This window comes from Phyllosticta capitalensis (genome assembly GCF_038381095.1).
Source record: "Phyllosticta capitalensis strain CBS 128856 chromosome Unknown BKA78scaffold_1, whole genome shotgun sequence".
In the NCBI taxonomy this organism is placed as follows: domain Eukaryota; kingdom Fungi; phylum Ascomycota; class Dothideomycetes; order Botryosphaeriales; family Phyllostictaceae; genus Phyllosticta; species Phyllosticta capitalensis.
Window position 1 is genome coordinate 829,728 of NW_027117439.1, and position 20,680 is coordinate 850,407.

At 54.7% G+C, this 20,680-nt stretch overlaps 6 protein-coding genes and 1 non-coding gene across 7 annotated transcripts; 4 read left to right on the plus strand and 3 right to left on the minus strand.

The window, feature by feature from the left end:
• Window positions 1-2,164: 2,164 nt before the first annotated feature.
• On the plus strand, window positions 2,165-3,642 carry BKA78DRAFT_245540 (actin-related protein 2/3 complex subunit 5; the record flags this gene model as incomplete). Its single annotated transcript, XM_066884132.1, has 4 exons — window positions 2,165-2,389; window positions 2,671-2,798; window positions 2,908-3,055; window positions 3,580-3,642. 4 exons carry the CDS (start codon window positions 2,165-2,167, stop codon window positions 3,640-3,642), a joined length of 564 nt encoding a protein of 187 aa, XP_066748944.1.
• Window positions 3,643-7,470: 3,828 nt separating this feature from the next.
• Window positions 7,471-9,152, plus strand: BKA78DRAFT_260326 (uncharacterized protein). The gene is made up of 3 exons (XM_066885418.1): window positions 7,471-7,881; window positions 7,993-8,413; window positions 8,469-9,152. Exons 1-3 carry the CDS (start codon window positions 7,710-7,712, stop codon window positions 8,770-8,772), a joined length of 897 nt encoding a protein of 298 aa, XP_066748945.1. The 5' UTR covers window positions 7,471-7,709; the 3' UTR covers window positions 8,773-9,152.
• Window positions 9,153-10,170: 1,018 nt separating this feature from the next.
• Window positions 10,171-10,709, plus strand: BKA78DRAFT_339637 (uncharacterized protein; the record flags this gene model as incomplete). The annotated part of the gene is made up of 2 exons (XM_066890292.1): window positions 10,171-10,247; window positions 10,280-10,709. 2 exons carry the CDS (start codon window positions 10,171-10,173, stop codon window positions 10,707-10,709), a joined length of 507 nt encoding a protein of 168 aa, XP_066748946.1.
• Window positions 10,710-11,894: 1,185 nt separating this feature from the next.
• On the minus strand, window positions 11,895-13,007 carry BKA78DRAFT_339638 (uncharacterized protein). The gene has a single exon (XM_066890293.1). The coding sequence runs from the start codon at window positions 12,908-12,910 to the stop codon at window positions 12,221-12,223; it is 690 nt and encodes a 229-aa protein (XP_066748947.1). The 5' UTR covers window positions 12,911-13,007; the 3' UTR covers window positions 11,895-12,220.
• Window positions 13,008-13,921: 914 nt separating this feature from the next.
• Window positions 13,922-14,003, plus strand: BKA78DRAFT_t3. Its single transcript has one exon. It is a non-coding gene; the product is annotated as a tRNA-Cys (tRNA).
• Window positions 14,004-15,693: 1,690 nt separating this feature from the next.
• BKA78DRAFT_358564 (uncharacterized protein) lies at window positions 15,694-17,052 on the minus strand (the record flags this gene model as incomplete). Its single annotated transcript, XM_066892355.1, has 1 exon — window positions 15,694-17,052. One exon carries the CDS (start codon window positions 17,050-17,052, stop codon window positions 15,799-15,801), a length of 1,254 nt encoding a protein of 417 aa, XP_066748948.1. The 3' UTR covers window positions 15,694-15,798.
• Window positions 17,053-18,496: 1,444 nt separating this feature from the next.
• On the minus strand, window positions 18,497-20,414 carry BKA78DRAFT_348400 (translation elongation factor EF-1 alpha; the record flags this gene model as incomplete). Its single annotated transcript, XM_066890628.1, has 7 exons — window positions 18,497-18,537; window positions 18,592-18,616; window positions 18,709-18,723; window positions 18,782-19,942; window positions 20,144-20,199; window positions 20,256-20,329; window positions 20,410-20,414. The coding sequence occupies 7 exons, from the start codon at window positions 20,412-20,414 to the stop codon at window positions 18,497-18,499; spliced, it is 1,377 nt and encodes a 458-aa protein (XP_066748949.1).
• Window positions 20,415-20,680: the final 266 nt, after the last annotated feature.

The window sequence follows — 20,680 nt, forward strand, 5'->3', positions numbered from 1 at the left end:
GGTACGATACGGCAAGCCAGGGGGATCCCTCCGGCTGGGACTTTTGGAACATCTGTGCCGTCGATCCCCTTGCCAGAAATTATGGCTTCTGCGCAGCAGGGTCTCCTTTGAAACAGCCCGAAGAGCCGTCGGCCGGCACGTCATGTCATGTCGCTGCGAAATGCGTCCAAATTTCATTTGTCTCTCGCTTCCCGCCAAGCTAGGTCGCAGTTCTTTTGGCCCAGGAAAGGGGGCTTCTTCTATATCTACCCGCGCTGCCCTTTCTCCACCCAAGCCTTGAGTTCAATCCAACTCAAACCGCCTACCTCGACACCTCTCTCCTCGTCGCCCGGCCAAGTGCCCCCTTTGCTGCCTTTCCACCTTGGCGCCTCTCCTCCTACCACCGTCTCGAGTCCGCAATAGACTTTGCTTTGCGCCGCGGCACCACCACCCCGTCGTTTTGATAGTCCCGCACCAAGCCGCTGTCCACTCGCACCACCCTACCCCCGGCTATATCTGCCCCTTCCTGCTCCGTAAGTCTCAGCCCCGGCTGACAGCCCTCCTTGGATCCATCTGGGCGCTGACTTTAAAAAAGGCTCCCGCGCTCTCTCCACCATGATTACTCGGGAAACCTCCGCCATTGCGACCAACATGGGCCGTGGAGCCTACGACACGACTGGCGCCCCCAAGCCTCCTCCGCCAAAGAAGCGGAGATGAACGAGTCCAACCATCACTCCGGCAATTGCTCTCCAGCGGCTCCTCACACTCCGCGGGCGTGGGTGATTTTTTCGTCGTCGCCGCTGCGAGCTGCCTGTTGCTGCCCGGAAGTCCGAGGGATGGCTGCTTGTGAATCGTAAGACTTGCCTCGCCTGTCAAGCGACGACACCTTGCATGCTGACGACTATCCCTGCGCAGGCGAGCCGCCTCCCTCGCTCCCGTCAACCTTTTTTCCTCTGCCAAAGCGGCACCACGACGCCGCCGCGCTTCCTACGATCTTTGTAATACCATCACTTGCGAATACCTTCCGACATGTTTAATACCCCCATCGAGCGATTATTACGCTGGCGCTTGCTGCATCGGCCTCGACACGAGACGTCCGGCCCTGTATTACTATTTTGGAGACGGCCCTCCTTGCTTTTCTCTCATGACAAAAGTGTTTCATCTGGCGTTATATTAGATCATTGGGGATTTGCTCACGCAAAGGGATATCAAAATTCGAAGTTGGATCTGTTGTTCCAGTCTGCACGCATTTTGCTACTTCGAGCCCAACTTTGGACCCAAACACGGCATAGACCTGAACCACCGGGGGACTGGCGCACGGCGCAAGAATGATGGATGGAATGGCGCTGGAGATGGGCCAGGGCATTTGGACCAGGCGTGGCTTTCTTGATTTGCTATCTACTTGGAAAGAAAGTGTATTACTAGAGTTGTCCGTCTGCTTTTGGCGCATCGAGGGAGGCGGTGAGATAGAAACATGCTGTAATCATGATTTGCATTCTCGGCAGCAAACAAGGGCCTGAAGGAGCGACTCCCTTTTCCGTACCTCTCGCAGTGTACCTATTGGCGATTGGACTGGACCCCGGACCGCGGGCCCTGTATGCTGAGGTGGTCTCACACAAGGCAGGGCTGCGTCGGATGGCTGCTCCCGCTGGTCGTTGTCGGCGCTCCGCTCCCGCGACTGCAGGTGCATCCAAGACAGGACAAGCGACGGTGCTGAGGACAAAAGAGGAGCAGCAGCAGCAGCAAAGCAAACCCGTTCCCTGGTCAGGTCAGCAAAAGAAAACAAGGCGGCACATAACTTGCGCATCCGTCTGATCTGGGGAGTGCCGCATCGCGCTGAGCCCTTCCTTGCTTGTGCGACACGTCGGAGTGCTGTCTCGACCTGCTTCAAGTGAGTGAATGGTGCCCTGTTGAGTCGTTGGCTTGGCGCTCCCGCTGGCTGCCGGTAGCGCCCGGCCCCGCTAGCTCGACGCCCGCCGTCACCGCCCGCGCTGACCTCACCACCCCAGCTCCCAGCTGCCAGCTCCCCTACCAACGCCATCCCGTCTTCAAACGGCCACCAAGTCGCCCACCATCCCTCTCGTACGCCGCCCGCCACCGCTCAATCCCACCCGTTCTGTCTCGCCTCGCCTGCCACGAAGAAAAAAGCCGCCCGTATCAATCGTCTCTCCACCACCGACCCACCATGTCGCAGCTCAACTGGCGGACCATCAACATCGATGCCTTGGACCCGGACTCGCCGGCCAACTTCGACATGGCCACCATGGCCCCGACCGTCGTCCCCATTTCCACCCCCGACGTCCAGACTCTGGCCGGCCAGGTTCGCCAGCTGCTCAGGGGCGGCGACAGCGAGGGCGCACTGAGGGGAGCGCTGGAGAATGCGCCCTACGGGGCTGATCAGCAAGGGAAGGTGAGTGGAGGTCGGCTACATTTGGGCTATTGAATATTCAATGCAACTATTCGAGATATGGAGAGGGGTCGAAAAATGACACGCCCGCCCTGTCTGGGGAAAGAGGAGGAATGCTATGGCGCGTTGGACGCGATGAAAAAAGGGCGCAAAGATGCCAGTGTCCATCGCGGCAAACATCCGACCACACTGTCTCCGCCATCTTTGCCGTCTTTGGTGGTTGCTGCTGCCTGGCTGGAAACACCCGTGATTAGGGGCGGTGCTAACATTGCACTTGCGCACAGGACATTCACACCGCTACCGTCATTGAAGTCCTCCAATCAATCCGTCAGTCCGAAATGTCACCAATCTTGAGCAGAATATACCAGTCCGACGGTGGTTCGGAGGTGTTGGACACCTTGATGAAGTACCTGTACGTCCGCTGCGTTTCAGCTCCGTATATTCACGACACGCGTCAAATTATACCTTGTCCTGCATACCTCGATTGCCACATCGAGCAATCTTTTACTAACCTCCCCTAGTTACAAGGGCATGGCTTCAGGGACCCCCTCGGGTTCCAAGCAAAACCTCACCCCTCAACCCACTGGCTTTTCGCAAGTGTCCGGGCGTAACTTTGGAGGCGGCGATGGCGGTCAGTCGATGAGCGTCCTCCTCAGCTGGCACGAAAAGGTATGTACCTCGATTCTCAATTTCCTATTCCAGCACCCTATTCCCAATTCATCACCAAGGCACCCCGCCTGCAACGCCATCGTGCCCATTCCGGCATGGTTTTGCTAGCCTCTTAGCCGAGCCGCTACACAGGCTCGCCCAATTGAGAACATGCCCTTCGCAATTGGCAAGTCGGCGGTATCTTGTGCAGCTGGCGGAGTTTGGTGCTGGCTGGCGCCGTGTGCAAGGTAAATGAGTGGGGTTTCTCTCTGCTTGGGTCGTGGCTTTCTTCATGCCACTTTCAACCGGCCTGCTCCCTGTGCTCTCTTGACCCGACAGATTGGTGATACAGCGACGGCCGAACGGGTGGGCGGGCCCTCCTCCGCCCTGGCCACAGCGTTCCAGCGTCCGTCAAGGTGGATGAACTGTTCCACCCACTGACTCAGGCGCCTTTTCGTCTCACCTCCATTGCAACCTCTTTGTTTCGCCGCTTTTCACTCTTATCCAAAACATGCAACAACAAACTAATGCATTTCCACAACTAGACTGTTGAGATTGCGGGTCTTGGAAGCATCGCCCGTGTCATGGCAGACAGGCGCACCGTGTAAACAACGATCCTGCCGTCTTTGCAAGGCACAAGAGCAGCTTCGTGTCTGTCGGCCAACTGTGTCGCGTAATCTCGTCTCTTCGCCACAAAAGATGTGGAGGAGCGCAGAGCATGTCGGCTTGGCGAAACGGGCGCCAAACTCCCAAAATCAGAGATCAATGTCGAAACAGACAGGAGATGGTCTGAGAAGGAGAGGATGACTATTGACCAGATATGCATTAGGTCGCAGCACAGATACACATCCACGCATGTAGGTGCGGATCGGAAACGAATCAAACAACTGACATTATGATGTGCTGGATTTCTTGTGCTTGACCTTCTATCAACGACTATGCTTCATCGCAGTGGTCAATGTTTGACGTTCGGGCGAGAAACCTTTCGATTGGGTCACAACAAGCGCACGCGCTGTTACCAGTAGCCTTCCTCCTGGTGTCCGGTTTCGCTGTGTTCCCCTCCGATGGTGTCTGACATAGATCGGGCTGCATCTGCAACACCGACAGAACAACGGCTGTCAAATTCTGATCCACTAAACAACTAATGCTGGTGCAACAGTGGGCGATGAAAGAAATTGCGTATCCGAAGATCTCTGTCGCCAAGTCAGCACACGCTGAGATGTGGAGTCTTCAAGCGTTTGATGCCTCCAACAAAGAGAATTTTTCTCTTGATAGGTAGGCACAAGGAGCATTCAAGCGCTTGCGTCTGAGTGCGTGAAGACATGAAATTTCTTTCATCGCCTACTTGGTGCAAGGGAACCGCTGACAGAATTTGCTAGAATGTCGCACTGACGCTCCTGATTCTTGCTCCATCTCGGGCTACATCTCCACATCTAGCGCGAAGCGCTATTGACGGAAATCCTCTTCAATTACCTGCCGCCAGCCACAACTTTGGCCCAAACGCACGCTCTATCTCACTCGCGGGGCCCGAGCTCCATTTCATCTCGTCTCATGTATCGTCAAAAAGCAAAAACGGCCCTCCACAAACCAGCCAGCCAGGCGGGCGGGCGAGGACGGATGTGCATGCGCAAAACTGTCTGGCATAGAGCACGAACCGAACCGATCGCTCCGCCGGCATCAATCAATCGCCCATATGGAGGCCTCCGCACGCATCAATTTGGATCATTGGCCCCAATCTAATGGCCAATAGCGAGCTCACGAATAGCCGCAGCCGCCGCCCCGTGAAGAAAAAGCAACGGCCGGGCAAAAGAAATCATGAGAGATCTATCACATTTTGCATCATCGACATGTCCTCTTTGCTTTCTCTGCCTCCTGCAGCCACCACGGCCGCCGCTACCACCACTGTCGCCATCGGGGCCGCCGAACGGGGCCACCGCCCACAACGGCACTTCATCACCACAGATCGATCCTTTGCCGGCGCAGCAGTGCATGAGGCGCCCACGCTTTGTTCGCTACACCACAACGCGCCGCCCCGCGCCGCTTCGCATGCACGGCACACCACGCGATGGCATGGCGACGACGCCATCCCGTCTGCCCCGTCCCGCTACCGTGTATGGAGGCTGTAGATCGGCTTGTCCGGCCTTTCCCGTTCCTGATTCTCCGCCTCCAGTCGGTCCAGCCAGACTAGTCTGTTGCCGTCCCTGGTAGCCGGTCGTCGCCCCGAGAACACGTCGCTTGCTTGGTCCGCGCGATGATTTTTCCGCTACATGCAATGCAGACGCAGACCCTCGTCGACCAGGGAGGCACGCAGTCAGCATCCGAACCATTGTTCCTTCGGTTTCTTTCCCCAGCCACTCGCGCGGAGCGGTTTCCCATCTTACTGGACCACAGACGAACAAGGAAACAAGCGTGCGCTGGCGACGGATGGGGAGACGGCAGAACGCTCACCGCGAGACGAAACAGGATCAAAGAGACGGTTTGACGCGAGGCCTGGCGCGGTTTTTCTTGGCGGTCGCGTCTGCGGCCCACGGGTGGTCGCGAAAGAAATGACAGCTCCAAGGTATTGTGAGGTGCTCAAATGCTCCCTGTAGCTGTGTTCTCGCACTAGTCGTCTGGCGGCAAAGTCGAGATACATGTGTACAGGGAGTGATCAGACACGCTGTTACTCAAAGACTTGAACATTTTCGTTTGTAGAAAGATGGCTACAAGGAGCATTCGAGCATCCCGCACCGCCTTGGAGTCGCCATTTCTTTTGCGAGCCCCCTGTGGGCCGGCCGCGTCGTCGGATATGTTCGCCACGCCACAGTGCGTTTGTACGCCTCGTTTTGCCCTGCGAGGCTGGCCGATGGGATGCCTACCTGGCCGCCTGGATCGCGAGCGACTCAAAAGCAAAGATGCTCAGGGGGGCTGCGCTGGGCTGGACCGGCGCTGGCTGGAGGAGTAATTGGCGGTGCGTGGCGCTGCGGATGGGCTTCCACGCGAGCAAACAACCACGCAAAAGCAAGATGCGAGTGTGAGGTGCATGGTGTGCGTGGCGTCTGGTTTTGTGGCTAGGCGAGGGAGCAGGCCGGACTGGGCTGGCTGTGGTTCTCGGGAAAAGCAATGTCTGTGCGATGAGGATGCGCAAAGTGGAAGGGCAGTGAAGTGGTGGGACAGGGAGGGTTGAGTAGGGATTCGTTGGAAGTGTTGGAGTCACAGTGGATCGCAAAAGAAATGGCGACTCCAAGGCAGTGCGGTTTGCTTGAATGCTTCTTGTAGCTGTGTTCTTGGACTTCGTTGTTCAGTAAGGAAGTTGAGATGCATGTGTACCCCTAGGGAGTGATCAACACCTAGCTACCTAAAGACTTGGACGTTTGAGCCTATAAAAAGATGGCTTCAGGGAGCCTTCGACCTACCAAACAATAAAGATTGGGAACAACACTACAAGGAGCATCCGAGCATCCAAACCCGAAGTTTCCATTTCATTTGCGGTCCTCTGTGGTGCGAGATAGTCCATCGACTGCAGTCTTGGAGAACACGACCATGCCTTGATGGATTTAAAGAGTGATCCATTAGACAGACTTGCGACTTGAAGAAGTGTCAAAACCGTGCATCAGAAAAGATGAAGCCTTTAAAGCATCGCTTCATTGCTCGATCGTGGATCCATTTGAGCAAATCATGTTGTTCAAAATCCCTGCACTTTGTAGGCGTTTTGGCATCTTGAGTCAAGGACGTCCACGCATCTGGCGACCTGATTCTGGACGCTAACCCGAAGCGGACAAGTCTTCCCGTTGGTCAAACTTTGTCTACACGTACGCAGCCTCTGAGACGAATATCATCGGACTCCGAACATAAAAAAGAGCGAGACGCGAAACTGCAGATTTTAAGATTTGCAACAGCGGGGAGAACAGCGATGACCAGCGACAAAAGTGGCGGATGCTGGGAAAACCAGTCGCAGTCGATGAGAAAGCCCGCGGCAGTCATCGGCTGCAAGAAGTGAGGTTGAACCCAAGATAAAGAGGGGCGCGGCTAAGCTAACTTGGCGGACGGTAGTGGCACTGCTTGTCATCTGCAAGATTGCTTCAGGATGCCTGCACTCGAGAGCTGAGTGGTCAGAAAGACTGGACGATGCCTTGGTGGTTGGATGGCACGTCAGCAGCGAAAGAGATGCGGTAGGGCTCGCGTAGATCACAAGGAACAGATCGGATTTGGTTAGCCACCATGGCTGGCGCAAAACTAGAGTCTCTGGTCTTGTTTTGTTTGCTGCAACGCACGCATTTCGCGCCGCGTATGTGCAGTGGAGCATTGGCAAATTTTGCAAAGATTTGCATCTGGCTTTTCTCATTGTCCTTGGTGTTGATGGCGGGCGCAGGTTGTGTGCAGCGGCGATCATCAATGACGGAGCAAGGCTGCCCGGATCCGCGCCCTTGACGTCATTGGCCTTCCCAGGAGCCGCTGCCGTATCTAGTCCACCAACTGTGGGCTACTACAACGTCAGAGACCCTGACGACTAAGGTTCTTAACTCCAGTCATCATCTCACATTCATCGCCTCTCCGCCATATCCGCCATCTCCATCTCTCATCCGGTGCACCCGCCACATTCCATATCCTGCCGATTCTTTGTTTGGGCTGCTCCCTTTTACTTGCATCTCTACCTCCTGCTTCCCCAAGACACAACAAATCAACATCAGACGCCATGGCACCGGTAATATGGGGTCTTGATCTCAAGGAGATGCAATGGTCCAAGTTCAAGAGCGGATACATGTGGAACACGGACTACCACCTGCGTCGCACAAAGTTCATCGTCTATCAGCTTGCAATGATTCTCTGCGTCGTGTCTGAGTCGCTAGGAACAGCAGTGCTATCAGGCAAGTCTCACGCCTCTCCATTCCTCGTCTTCTTCAAAAATCTCCCCCTCTACTACATACCACTCCCACCCCGCACTGCAACAGCAACATCGACTAACAGCCCGTCAACAGACTACCTCAACGAGCAAAAGTTCATTGAGGGCAAGCAACCCGGTACGCACGTGCACAACAACGACTACATTGGTGCTGCTAGCTACAACATCTTTGTCGGCATCTGGGTTGCCTTCATCTTCGGCTCCGCCTTCTTTTTCGACCTGTTTTGGCCAGAGCGCCGCGAGATTAAGGGTGTCCGCAAGGCATGGAGAATCACGTCGGTCATGTCGTGCGCCTTTACGCTGTCCAGCGCCATCGTCTTCACCGTCATCACCGCCACGCGTAGAGTGCATGTCGAGGGCGTTTCTTACGCCCGCGCCGAGGTACTGGCCTCGCAGTGGCCAAAGAGGAAGTCGAATCCTTTCGAGTACCGCAAGAACCCGCGCGCCGTCGCTTCCATTGTATTCCTGTGGATAGGAACCATCTTCACGTGGATCAGGTATGTCCCCTTGGCCCTGAAGTGGCTCGACCTTTGAAACTGATTCAGTTCGCAGCACCATTATCCTTTACCTGTCGCTTTCGCACGATGAAAAGGTCGGCCCCAAGTCTGGCCACGCCCGCGACGCCGAGAAGGCGTCCGTCGCTTCCGAAAGCGTGACTACGGAGCCGAACGCCCCATCTGCTGAGCCCACAGTGCCTCCCGCTGCCGCTGCGCGCGGTCCCTCGCCCGCCACGGATGTCGACGGCACGACGATGGCATCGGACCGTGGTGTTAGGAGCATGGATGTGGACAAGGAGCATGAGTCGGGCGTCAGGAACGGGTCGCCTCTGCAGTCGCATCCCCCAGCTGCGCAGTAGAGATGGGAAAGATTGAACGAACAAAACACCTGTGAGGAAGTCTCGAGACTCCTCTTTTACGTTTAATGGGTGGCAGAGTTTTGGAGCACGCGGAGAGGAAGGACGGCGGTTCAGACACGTCACTTTTGCATACGAGAGGCGTCGGTTAGACAACAGCATTCATGATACCCTAATGAAGAATACCCCCTATTGTCACTGAAGAGGAAGAGATTGAGTGGACCAAGTTTTCTTTTCTTTTGCATAAATAGCGAGGTGCGATGCTTCCGTCGGTTGGTAGAACATGTGTTTATGGATCATGGGTTATGAATTGCGTCTTTTTTGGTTCAGTGTTTGGGTTTAGTATGACTTTGTGATGTATAGATTTTGGGCGAATGAGGAGCTCTCAAATTGCTAAAGTTCGATCAAGTCAGAGGAGCAGACTACATGAAGCATTCGAACGCCCTGCCCAAGAGTTGGCATTTCTTTTGCGGCCAACTGCGAGGGGGATCGAAAGTTCCCAGGCCGTGATCCCTGTTACCTCATCCTTGTTGGCGGTTGCGGATCCGACGAACGCATGGCGACGCTGGGCGCTTCCCCGTGGCCACAGTCAGTAGGCAGCCGTGTGTGCCAATTCCATGGGCCGCTGAAATTTTCTTTTCCATCCTGTAAGTTCGTGTGTTTGCACACAGGGAGCATTCATGTCTACACCACAATTTGACTGATGGATATTCAGGGAGTGATCGAGCGTATCCGCATCCGTCTCTCGTCGACCCTTACGGCGACCGCGAAGCCCACGGGTCAGGCCTGCGACGACACTTGAGTGGTGGTGGTTGTTGTTGTCACTTCTCATCTTCTAGCCCTTGACCCGAGCTTAAAGAACCAAGTCTACGCGCATGCTTACAAGGAGTACTCGTGGTCACACTAAGGATTTCCTGACGGTCATTCAGGGAGTGATCGAGCGTATCCGCATCCGTCTCTCGTCGACCCTAGCTGGCGAAGCACGAAGTCCACCATGCGACGAAGCTTGGGAGGTGGCTATAGTTGACCCCACTGATCTGAGTTGAGCTATTAAACCCACCATTTCCGCGCGCATGCTTACAAGGAGTGCTCGTGTCTACGCTACTGGCAGATATATAGACGCTTAGGGAGTGATTAGGCGCATCCTCGTCCGTCTGCCAACGACCTGCGACCCCTAACCAGGCGGCGACGCTTGGCCAGTAGCCCAGACTGTCACTCCGTCTTGTTGAACCTGTCTTCTCCGTCCCCATCCCTATCTCCATCCCCTACCTGATCCCCATCCCCGTCCCCATCCCTATCACCATCCCCATCCCTGTCCTTGTTCCCATCCTTAAGGCACTTACAACAGCTAAGAGTGCAGAAACACAAGGAAGAGGAAGAGGGACTACCAGAAGGGCTACAATGCAAAGCGCCGCTCCGACCCTGCTCAAAAGGAGAAAGACCGTCTATATACCGCTGCCTGGTGCGAGGCGAACCCGGTGAGAGCCCAAGAGTACAACTTGGAGTTCAGCCAGAGGCCCGAAAGAAAGAGGTACCAACAGCAATGGTGGATTGACAATGAGCACAAAAAGGCCCCCCGAGTTCACGCAAACCACTATGACCAATGTTCCCACGACGTCAACGAGCTCGGATGGTTTGGCACGTGCTCACACTCAGCCCTCACAGAGAGTCTGAACACAGCAAGGAGTGCAGAAGACTCTAGGAAGAGGCAGAGGGCCAACCAGAAGGCTTACCGCGAGAGGAATAGCGAGGCAATTCATGCGTACAACAAGGAATTCAGCAGCAGGCCTGAAAGAAAGGAATACCAACAACAATGGTGGCTGGACAACCCAGACAAGAAAGAGCAATACAGACCGCGAAAGAGGGCCCGCGAGAACGAGAAGTGGCGCCGTGAGGCTGAGCAACGCCGGAATGCCTTTGCGGCTGCGTATGATGAGTAAGAATGTGAGGGGATGAGGAGTCGGAGTTCAATTTGCTGGACAAGGATATCTCCCCATGTGTTCTCTCGCATCTCCATCCCCCAGCTCACCCACATCTCCAACCCCCTAATCATCTCCTCCTCCCCCCCCCCCCCTCCTCATTTCCCCTGAGATCTCTTACATCTCCAATCCCTAAGCTCTCTCGCATCTCCATCTCCACAACCATCTCTCCATTCCCCCTGGCTTGTATCTCTGTGGGACTCAGATGTGAGCAAGTGCCGCACCATCCGAGCTCATTGATGTTGTATGGGCATTGCGCAAATTGGCTGGCGTGTACTCGGGGAGCGTTGGCCTGGTAGGCGTCGAACCAAGCCGTGTAGATCGCTTCCGCGATCATGCAGATTGCGCGGCGCTCTGTCATGACATTTTCCGGGCAAGGGACGAGTCCGGGGACGTCAAAGACGTGGAAAAAATGGCCCCTGCGGCGGGCATCATCTTGATGCAACAGATTATGGAAGTAACCTGGCTCTCTTTGTTTGATGGCTGGGTTCTTATGGGCGCTAATCCGAGTCTAAAGGCCACCGAAGGGGCTGGTAGCCGAACCGCCATACATGTGATAATGACGTCCCTTATCCAGAGGCACCAGGAGGCACATTTAAGTCCCAAAGTTGGTTGATGGGTTGGAGCTGATGCGGAGGATTTCATCGATTGAGGGAGGCTCCGTCTTGCCGAGCATTTGGCAGACTTTTTTAGGGGTGTACTGGACGAAGACGTCTGCCCATTCTTCCGCGGTCTTTTTGGCCAGGATCTCGAGGAACCAGACCGCCGTGGTCTCCAGTAGGAATTGTGCGACGATGGCAGCTACTCTCGAGCGGAAAACTTGGTGGTCTTGGGCGGCCAGAGGCGGTGGATAGAAGGAGGGGCGACCTTTGGTTGCTCGTGCTCGTGCTTTTTAATGCGCTGCTTCTCAGGGCAGGCAAAAACGACATCTGATCCTCGGGGCCACAGTGGGTGGCGAAAGAAATTGCTAGTCCGGGAAACTCTGTCGCAAAGTTCAAAAACGTAGAGATGTGGAGTTCTCAGGCACTTGATGCTTTCAACATAGAGAGAATTTTTCTCTTAATGGGTAGTCACAGGGAGCATTCAAGTGCTTGCGTCTGAAGGTGGTGCGACGACTTGAAGCTGGGCCTGGGTTGAATTTCTTTCCTCACCTACTGTGGGGCAGGGGACGAGGCCAGGGAGGTCAAAAACGTGGAAGAAATGTTCTCTGCGGCGGACATGTTCTTGGTGCAGCAGAATATGGAAGTAGGTCAGCTCTCGCGGCTTGGTAGCTGGGTTTTAATGATATCCGAATTGAAGAGAAGTCCAACTCCTTTGCGGGCCAACGCATACAGTCCCGATGGCATGCCGCCGAACGCCCTTCGTGACATAAAGACAGCGCCGGTGACCTGCCAAAGGTAGAAAGCGCTTAGCGTCCACGAGCGTAGTCGTGTACATCTTCTTTCCAGTTTCCTCCGAGCCGGGAACTTCAGTCATGCGGAGCGCGGTAAGAGAGTCTTGCAAAATTGGACCGGCCTGCTCTGACAAGACATATATAGGCTCCAAAGTTGTTTGACGATAACGGAGCTGAAGCGGAGTATTTCGTCGACCAAGGGAGGCTCTGTATTGCTGAGCATTTCGCGGACTTTTTTGGACGTGTATTGGGAAGACGTCTGCTCATTCGGCAGGGGTTCTCCCTTGGGCCTGGCTCCGAGCTTTGCAGCCAAGGTCATCGCTGCTGCTCTCTCAGTCTTGGTGTTATTGACAACAGACTGAGCCTTCTCCGGTGTGAGCTGGTCGTATTCGATATTAATCGATGGGTTTTCAGCCACGTTCGCCTGGCCGAATCTTTCCGCGTACAGGAGCCGAAGAGCCCGACGAAGGATCACATCGTCCTGCGGATCCTCGACGACAAAGTCCCTCTCGCGGCCAAGTTGAACCAATTGGGCCCATTCAAGCTCCGCAGCAGCCAACGCTTGACCATCGTCGGCAATATAAGAAGGGCTGACATCCCTGGTGTCGTCAATATAGTCGGCGTCGTCCTCCTCGCCATTAGCGACGCTCTCGTCATCTGACCATTGCTGGTCAGCGTTTGCCTCAGTCAACTTCCTTGTTGTAGGCCATTGTATTGAACCATTCCGGCTTTCGCTGCACCCAAATTGTCTTGCGTTTGGCATCCTCATCCTCAGCGGAAGAGGGGGCGAGGGAGACAAGTAACTCCTGTACGGCAGGGTGATTGGGGAGGTACTGAATACAATGTACTCGGGCGGGATCCTGCTGGGAGGACACTCCTTTACCCCTGATGTTAAAGTGCACTAGGTCCTCGCCAATCAAATTCCTGCTTCTCCAGCTGTTCGATTGCTGATCTTTTGGCTTACTCCATGTATAGATATAGAGGCGTTCGCAATTTCAGCTCTCCAAGTGACCAAACTTGTCCTAAATACGTTAGAAAGTGGCGCTTGCAGTGTGGATTTCGCACATGTATTGAGCACTTACCTTTGCCTGCATCACCATTGGGTAAGCCCGATTAGGCAATCCTTTGCAACTTCAAACGTCTGCAAAGTCCAAGTTGAACAACTTTGGGGTGGTCAGTCGAGCCATACAGGCTCAAGTTGAACAACTTTGGGTTGGTCCAGCGCGGAATGAGAGTAAGCTCAAGTTGAACAACTTCGGATTGGTCCACTTAGCCTTGAGTAGGTCCAAGTTGCTCAACTTGAAGGGAGTCCACTGAGCCATGACTGGTTCCAAGTTGAACAACTTTGGGGAGGTCCCTCGGGCCTTAAGCATGGTCGAGTTGAACATCTCCAGGGTGGTCCACTGAATCTTGAGCAGGCCACCGCCAAAGATGAACAACTTTGGGGACGCCCATCGAGCCTTAAGCAGGCCCAAGTTGAACAACTTCAGGACGGTCCATTGAGTCTTAAGCGGATTCAAGTTGAATAATGTCGGATTGGTCCACTTAATCTTGAGCAGGCCCAAGTTGGACAACTTCGGGGAGGCCCATCGAGCTATAGGTTCGACCAAAAAAGTTGCGCCATATCGATGAAATAACCGCCGACCTACGGAATAGGTGTTGGAAAATTGTGGAGGACCGCGATAGAGTTGCTGCAAGAGAGCGGAGCACAGGTTGAGTTGTGCCGTATATAAAGTTGTGCGATCGGTATCGTAATATACAGCGATAAGACGACGTAAACGGGTTGGTGGTGTAGTGGTAACATGTGCCGCGGCTACAGTCGCTCCCGCGGTAAGTCCTAGGTTCAATTCCTGGCCGACCTGCTCTCCAGAAACTTTTTTGATCCCCTCTTTTTGCTTGCTACCAGTGTGGTGTGTTGAATGTTGGTAGCGAAGCACGTCCCTAGTAGCCGTGCACGTTTGCCGTTGTCAGGGGCAGCGAAAGTCGCGGCGCCATATAGAAGAGAGCGACGGTGGAGGCGTAGAAAATTTCTATGTCGAAATGACGAAGACAGGGAGCATTCAAGCATCTCACGCACGAGGGACTGAAAAGTGTTCAAGTCTCGTGTGTAGAGTTACAGGGAGCATTCAAGCGCCTTGACTGCAAACACATAGTGGGTAGCTGGTGTTGTAGGTCTCGAATTTTGCCACCAACTCCAAGTCCAAGGCAGCACCAATGTGGTCGTCTGAAGAGTCCGAGCCTGGTGTGAATGGCCAAATCTGGAAGCTTTTCGATAACTTCGAACGTCGGAAAAAAAGAAAACCGGAAACGCTTCCAGGGAGGCGTCAAGAGTAAATTGCAAGTTGTGATCTTCTGGCTCTAGACTGCCGCGATTGGGGCATTCGAAGGAGGTAGAGAAGCAAGTCTGTTGGTGTTCGAGTACATTTGCGGTTCGTCTCAGGATTTGGCAATGAAGTTCTCGGTGTGACAGAACAGAGCGAGGGTCGAGGTCCATGTTGCAAAACAAGAATAATGAGAGCATCCTCACCCCCAGGCCAAAGATGAACCAATCTAATGGGCACCCGCTCCAATTAGCTGAAACGGGAGGATTAAATGGGAAGTGTGCTGACCGGAAGCGATTCCGCATGGGTTCGCTGATGTTAATATTCATATCTATTCGTGGACATAATGGAGGAAGTTGTTTTGGTCGAAGCTTGGAATCGTACAAGGCCGGGCTTGCCTTGTCTTTCGACCGGAGAAGGAAAATTCGAGAGCGTCAAGACCTCAATGAAGAGTCCATTTGGTGAGTAACTAGTATGAAAAGGATGACCTTCCCATTTGAGCGCTGAGAGATGCCAAATAACTGGTTACGTGGCCGTCTGCAGAATCCGAGTCTGCTATGGGTGGCCCAATCGGGAAGCTTTTTGATATCTTCAAAAGTCGGAAGAAAACGAGAATCGTTTCCTTGACGTCGCTAGTAGCTTTTTCCCACCCGGACCACCCGGCAGGTGGAATTGTGATCAAGAAGCGGCGTGGTACTGCAGTGAATGTGGCCGGGCCCGTCTTGCGTCGCTACAGGTGTAGTTCGCCCCACTCAAATACCCCTGAAAAGGTCAAACAACCTCCCCTGCACTGTCTGGCAGCCGCCTGGGACATCCGATGAAAGCGACAAGCACGAGCGGCGCCATCCTGAATCCAGCTCCAGCGTTTTCCTACGTTTGAAGGTAGAAGAACTTTCCCGATTTGGCCAGTCGTGGTCAGTCGTGAAACTGCAAATCTTGAAAATTGATCGTTTCCCATAACGGGAGGTTGAATGCTCCCTAAGCGGGCCGTCCTCTGCGCGTCCACCGTCACCATGAGAAATGCGACGAATAAGTTGCTGTAGTCTTGGAACTGAATTGTTTCCTACGTTTGAAGTTAGAATGAGGAGACGTTCCCGATTAGGCTCTTGGTGGAGCTGAACAGCCATCGCTCCCTCCGCCGTCAGCAGTCGACCTCTTTTGGTTCTTGGAAACGGTTCTGAAATTTTTGCGACGTTTGAAGTTATCGTGAGGACCTTCTCGATTTGGCCAATCCTGAGGCTTCAGGTACAATTGTACGCTGCCTCTAAGTGGTGGGTGAGTTCTCCTTGTCCCTCCTCTTTCGAAAAACCATGTCTCATCGCGTGCTCACAAGGAGTTATCGTAGGCCTGATATCGGACTTGCCGCCTGGCATATCAGCCTCTCTCGCGGGCGTTCGTGTTCCGTGCCTCGCGGGCCTCTTCCGTTATGGGCAGACCCAGTCTCGGGAGGAGGGCGTACGCGCCTCGTGAAGGTCTTGATGGTGTCGCCCGGTGCCCATCCCGCTGGCATTTCTCCGGGTCGGCCTGGCCGCTTTCTCCGAATGGTGTAGCCCATTTTCCTCAATGTCGTACGGATGTTCGCCTCTTCTTGCTCTTGTTGGTACGCGGCCATTTTTGCGGGGTCGGCCTTTCTCTCAGCCCGTTGCTGGGCGTCTCTCTCGCGGGCGTCAAGGTTGCGTGCCTGGCGGGCATCTTCGGAAATGGGCTCCTTTCCAGCGCGGTGTCGCTTCATCTTTTCTCGGTTCTTGGCTTGGAGCTCTTCGTGCGCCTCGGGATCTTGTCGAGCCTCTTCGCGCTTTGCCTCGTCGTACAACCTTTGGCGTTCGTTGCGCTCGACTCGAATTTCCTCTTGGTCCCTGACCTCTAGTAGCGGGCCATACTCGATGAATCCGCCGCCCTCTGAAGGAACCAGGGATTGGCCGGCGACTGGGAGTGCTGGTGGTGAGGATTTGTACTCCTCCATGGCGGCAACACGTTTCTTCCTCAGCGTCTCTTCATCGTCGGTCCTGTCCACCTGTCGATTTCCGTTGCCGCCGGCGAATCTGGTGTCCTTCAATGGCGAGTGAGAGCAGCAGCCACGGTAGCTGGCGGCTTCCAAGTTGTGCCAACTCCAGGGATACAGACCGCGAAGCTCTTTTAGGTCCTGCTTCCCCTTCTTGACCACTTCGCTCTGCCATGCTCCGAGAATAGCAGAGAAGAAGAATTCCGCAATAAAACATACGCGGAATCGGTACTCGAGGCAAGTGCCTAGCATGGGCCCGTTTGTTTGAGGATACTGGAAAAAGGTGATCCAGTGGCGGCCGCGGCCTTTACCGTCATGGAGTAGGTAGTGGAAGTAACCGCCTTCTGATGGACCGATGGATTGGCCAGCGACTGGGAGAGCAGGTGGCGATGACGCAAACACCCTCATTGCATCTAGTCGTCTCTCTTTCAACAGCTCGCCACGAAGTTCTCCGTTCGCATGGCATTCTGAGTGGCGCGGGTCTCGGAGCGGCGAGTGAGAACAAAATCTGAGATAAGAAATGTTTGCCGATGAGCCTCCCCACGGATGCAGATCTCGTAGCTCGACGAGCTGCTCCTTCTTGTTCATCGTCTCGCGTCGTTGCTCGGAGGTTTTGCTCACTCTTGCAGGAAGAGGGTAGCCTCCGTCGTGGGTCTGACACCCGGAATGTTAAAGTCTGATGACGCGCTGACAGGGAGTGATCATAATCATACCGAAACGTCTTCGTTGGAGACGGGACGACAAGGAACATTCGAAAGCAGAATGGGCAGTGTTCGTGAGTGTCCCGAGCCCGGGAGCTCTCATGACTTAAGGCGCGTCGGTTCGCATCGGCGTGGGGCGCGACGGCCCAAAGGTCTGGCGCGTCAAGGTGCGCGCTGAACGGGGCCGCCTTTGATTGCGACACTGGCGCGGTGTCGGATGAAAGGCTCAAGTGCTCTCGGCAATTGAACACAGAGCGGCGAGGCTGTATGGGAGGTTGTGAGCGAGAGCTGCTTAGCCAGACTCAGACGGGACGGTGATGGCGGTCGGGTGCCCTTGGACGCGAGGTTGAAGGCGGCTGCGAAGGAAGATGGTGGTTGTGTCTACAGGCAGTGAAGCCAGTGGTTGTCGAGTGGAGGTTGAGCTGATTGAGCGAGTGGACGCACTTGAGCTGGGCGAGCTTTGTATCTACAAGCCGCTCACCTGCGCTCGTCGATTGAGCGGAGCAGAGGCATTCATGAGCGCACCGCGGCAGTTTTGAAGACGATTGGGCATGACGATGAGGTTTGCGTCTTCAGACGCTGGGCTCGATGGTTTGTCGAGCGGAGGTGGAGTTGATCGGGCAGACCGAAATGCTTGAGCAGGCCGACGTTCGTGTTGACGGTGTGCCCAGCGCTTGAGGCAGGCCAGCGAGCTGGCAAAGGTGAAGGTTTGAGGCAATTGGGGAGACGCAGCGTAGAGGGAGCGAGTTTTGAGTCTGTGGACGGTCGAATTACTGGTTTGCAGTCAGTGAAGCAGAATGATAACGGACCTCAGTCTGGCAAGTGAAAGTGGTCCATGGCCCATGATTCGACCAGGAGCCAGCCTACTACTTCTAGGTTTCGTCTTCTGCTATCCTTGAGCACCATGGCGCACTTTTCTTAGAGTACCTCTTTAGAAGCAAAACAAGAAATCCTGCTAATGGATACACCGTCGCACTATATCATATCTGTATGAGGCCACTACTGGTGCTAAGGGCCATGATATTATCGATAGTACAAGGAATGGGATGCTATGATGACGCGCACGCACACTTGAACTCGAAAAAGAAGGGCAGAAGATATGAAAAGCAGCGAGCCACGAGTGGCCAAACGCAGGGACAGTCACATGCGCAGGTGGAACTTGAGCTTGTATGGGGAATCATCACTTCTATTTTTTGAAGGTAGAAGCATTCCTGTCAACCTTCGAATCCTTCATTCATACCATGACCGGTCGTGAGCAAAATAGCAAATGAGAAACCATTCCACCACCAGAAACCAGATCAGTCGTCAAGGTCAGTCGGGGGTGAAACCGCTTATTTCTTGGCGGCCTTCTGGGCGGCCTTCGTAACCTTCCCTTTTTCTGTTGTCAGCACATGCTTTGATAGATGTTGATAAGAGGAAAACTTACCGGCCTTGTCGGACTTCTCGACGGACTGTGACAAGTGTTAGTCAAACGGTTCTCAACATCTGGGAGGGGGGACCATGGGGGAGAGTGAAGGAAATCTTTGGAGGTTGGATGGCGTACCTTGATGACACCGACCTGTTGAAAATTTGTTAGCATAGTTCAGTAGAAATGAGGAATAAAGGGGAAACTTTACAGCAACAGTCTGTCTCATGTCACGCACGGCGAAGCGACCGAGAGGGGGGTAGGCGGTGAAAGCCTCAACGCACATGGGCTTGGAGGGAATCATCTTGACGATGGCGGCGTCACCAGACTTGATGAACTTGGGGGAGTTCTCGATGGACTTGCCGGTACGGCGGTCAATCTTCTCGAGGAGCTCAGAGAACTTGCAGGCAATGTGGGCGGTGTGGCAGTCGAGGACGGGCGCGTAACCGGCACCAACCTGACCGGGGTGGTTGAGGACGATGACCTGGGCGTTGAAGGAGTCGCAGCCCTTGGGGGGGTCGTTCTTGGAGTCACCAGCGACGTTGCCACGGCGGATTTCCTTGACGGAAACGTTCTTGACGTTGAAGCCAACGTTGTCACCGGGGACACCCTCGGACAGCTGCTCGTGGTGCATCTCGACGGACTTGACTTCAGTGGTGACACCAGCGGGGGCGAAGGTGACGACCATGCCGGCCTTGATGGTACCGGTCTCGACACGGCCGACGGGCACCGTGCCAATACCGCCAATTTTGTAGACGTCCTGGAGGGGAAGACGGAGGGGCTTGTCCGAGGGACGGACGGGGGGGTCAATGTTGTCAATGGCCTCGAGGAGGGTCTTGCCGGTGGACTTGGTCTTGGTCTCCTTCTCCCAACCCTTGTACCAGGGGCAGTTGGTGGAGGCCTCAATCATGTTGTCGCCGTTGAAGCCGGAGATGGGGACGAAGGGAACGGTCTTGGGGTTGTAGCCGACCTTCTTGATGAAGTTGGAGGTCTCCTTGATGATTTCCTGGTAACGCTCCTCGGACCACTTGGTGGTGTCCATCTTGTTGATGGCGACGATGAGCTGCTTGACACCGAGGGTGTAGGCAAGCAGGGCGTGCTCACGGGTCTGGCCATCCTTGGAGATACCAGCCTCGAACTCACCAGTACCGGCGGCAATGATGAGAATGGCGCAGTCGGCCTGGGAGGTACCAGTGATCATGTTCTTGATGAAGTCACGGTGACCGGGGGCGTCAATGACGGTGACATAGTACTTCGGGGTCTCGAACTTCCAGAGAGCAATGTCGATGGTGATACCACGCTCACGCTCAGCCTTCAGCTTGTCGAGGACCCAGGCGTACTTGAAGGAACCCTTGCCGAGCTCGGCGGCTTCCTGGGAGGGCGTTAGCAAAATGTTGTGCGACGCAAATGAAGTGACGCGCAGGGCTGCTTTGGGCCATGTTGGCGAAGGCGCCAAAGCAGCTTAGCGTAGCGCCCGACCCCACCACCCAAAAAATGCCCCTCAGGCGAGGCGGCACCAGGTGGCGCGACGAGCGATCCGCCCTGCGCTCAAAGAAAATGTGAGGCGACTGACCTTCTCGAACTTCTCGATGGTACGCTTGTCAATACCACCGCACTTGTAGATCAAGTCTGTAGATTGTGTGTGAGCAGGTGGGGTGGCCGATCGCGGGTGAGGAAACACTTACGACCGGTGGTGGTCGACTTGCCGGAGTCGACGTGGCCGATGACGACGACGTTGATGTGGGTCTTCTCCTTGGGACTGCAGGCATCGTTAGTTGAGCTCTGGCGTGGTGTTGAGGCTCCGTTGAGGCGCCTCAAGGCGGGCAAGCAGAAACTTACGCCATGGTGATTGTTGTGAGGTTGGAAGTTGGAGTTGAAGTAGATTGAAGATCCTAGAGGGCTGTTAGAGGTTGTGGAGGACGATGGAGATGAAGTGAGGGAGCGTACGCAGATGAAAGCTCGTTTCGGTATGCGGGACAAAAAAGAGGAAAAGAGTTGGTGGTGGAGGAGAGGGCGATGGTTTTTATGTCCTGGGGCGGGCGCAGTGGTGGGCGCTAATCCACTTAGGTCAGCAGCAGAATTTTTGGCGGGGCAGGTGCGAGCAAGCGAC

Bases quoted from the DNA above. Each gene is read 5' to 3' on its own strand.
- BKA78DRAFT_339638 (XM_066890293.1), bottom strand. From the start codon at position 12,910: ATGAGGATGCCAAACGCAAGACAATTTGGGTGCAGCGAAAGCCGGAAT.
- BKA78DRAFT_260326 (XM_066885418.1), top strand. From the start codon at position 7,710: ATGGCACCGGTAATATGGGGTCTTGATCTCAAGGAGATGCAATGGTCC. The intron at 7,882-7,992 runs GCAAGTCTCACG...GCCCGTCAACAG, and splicing joins AGGAACAGCAGTGCTATCAG to ACTACCTCAACGAGCAAAAG. The intron at 8,414-8,468 runs GTATGTCCCCTT...TTCAGTTCGCAG, and splicing joins ACCATCTTCACGTGGATCAG to CACCATTATCCTTTACCTGT.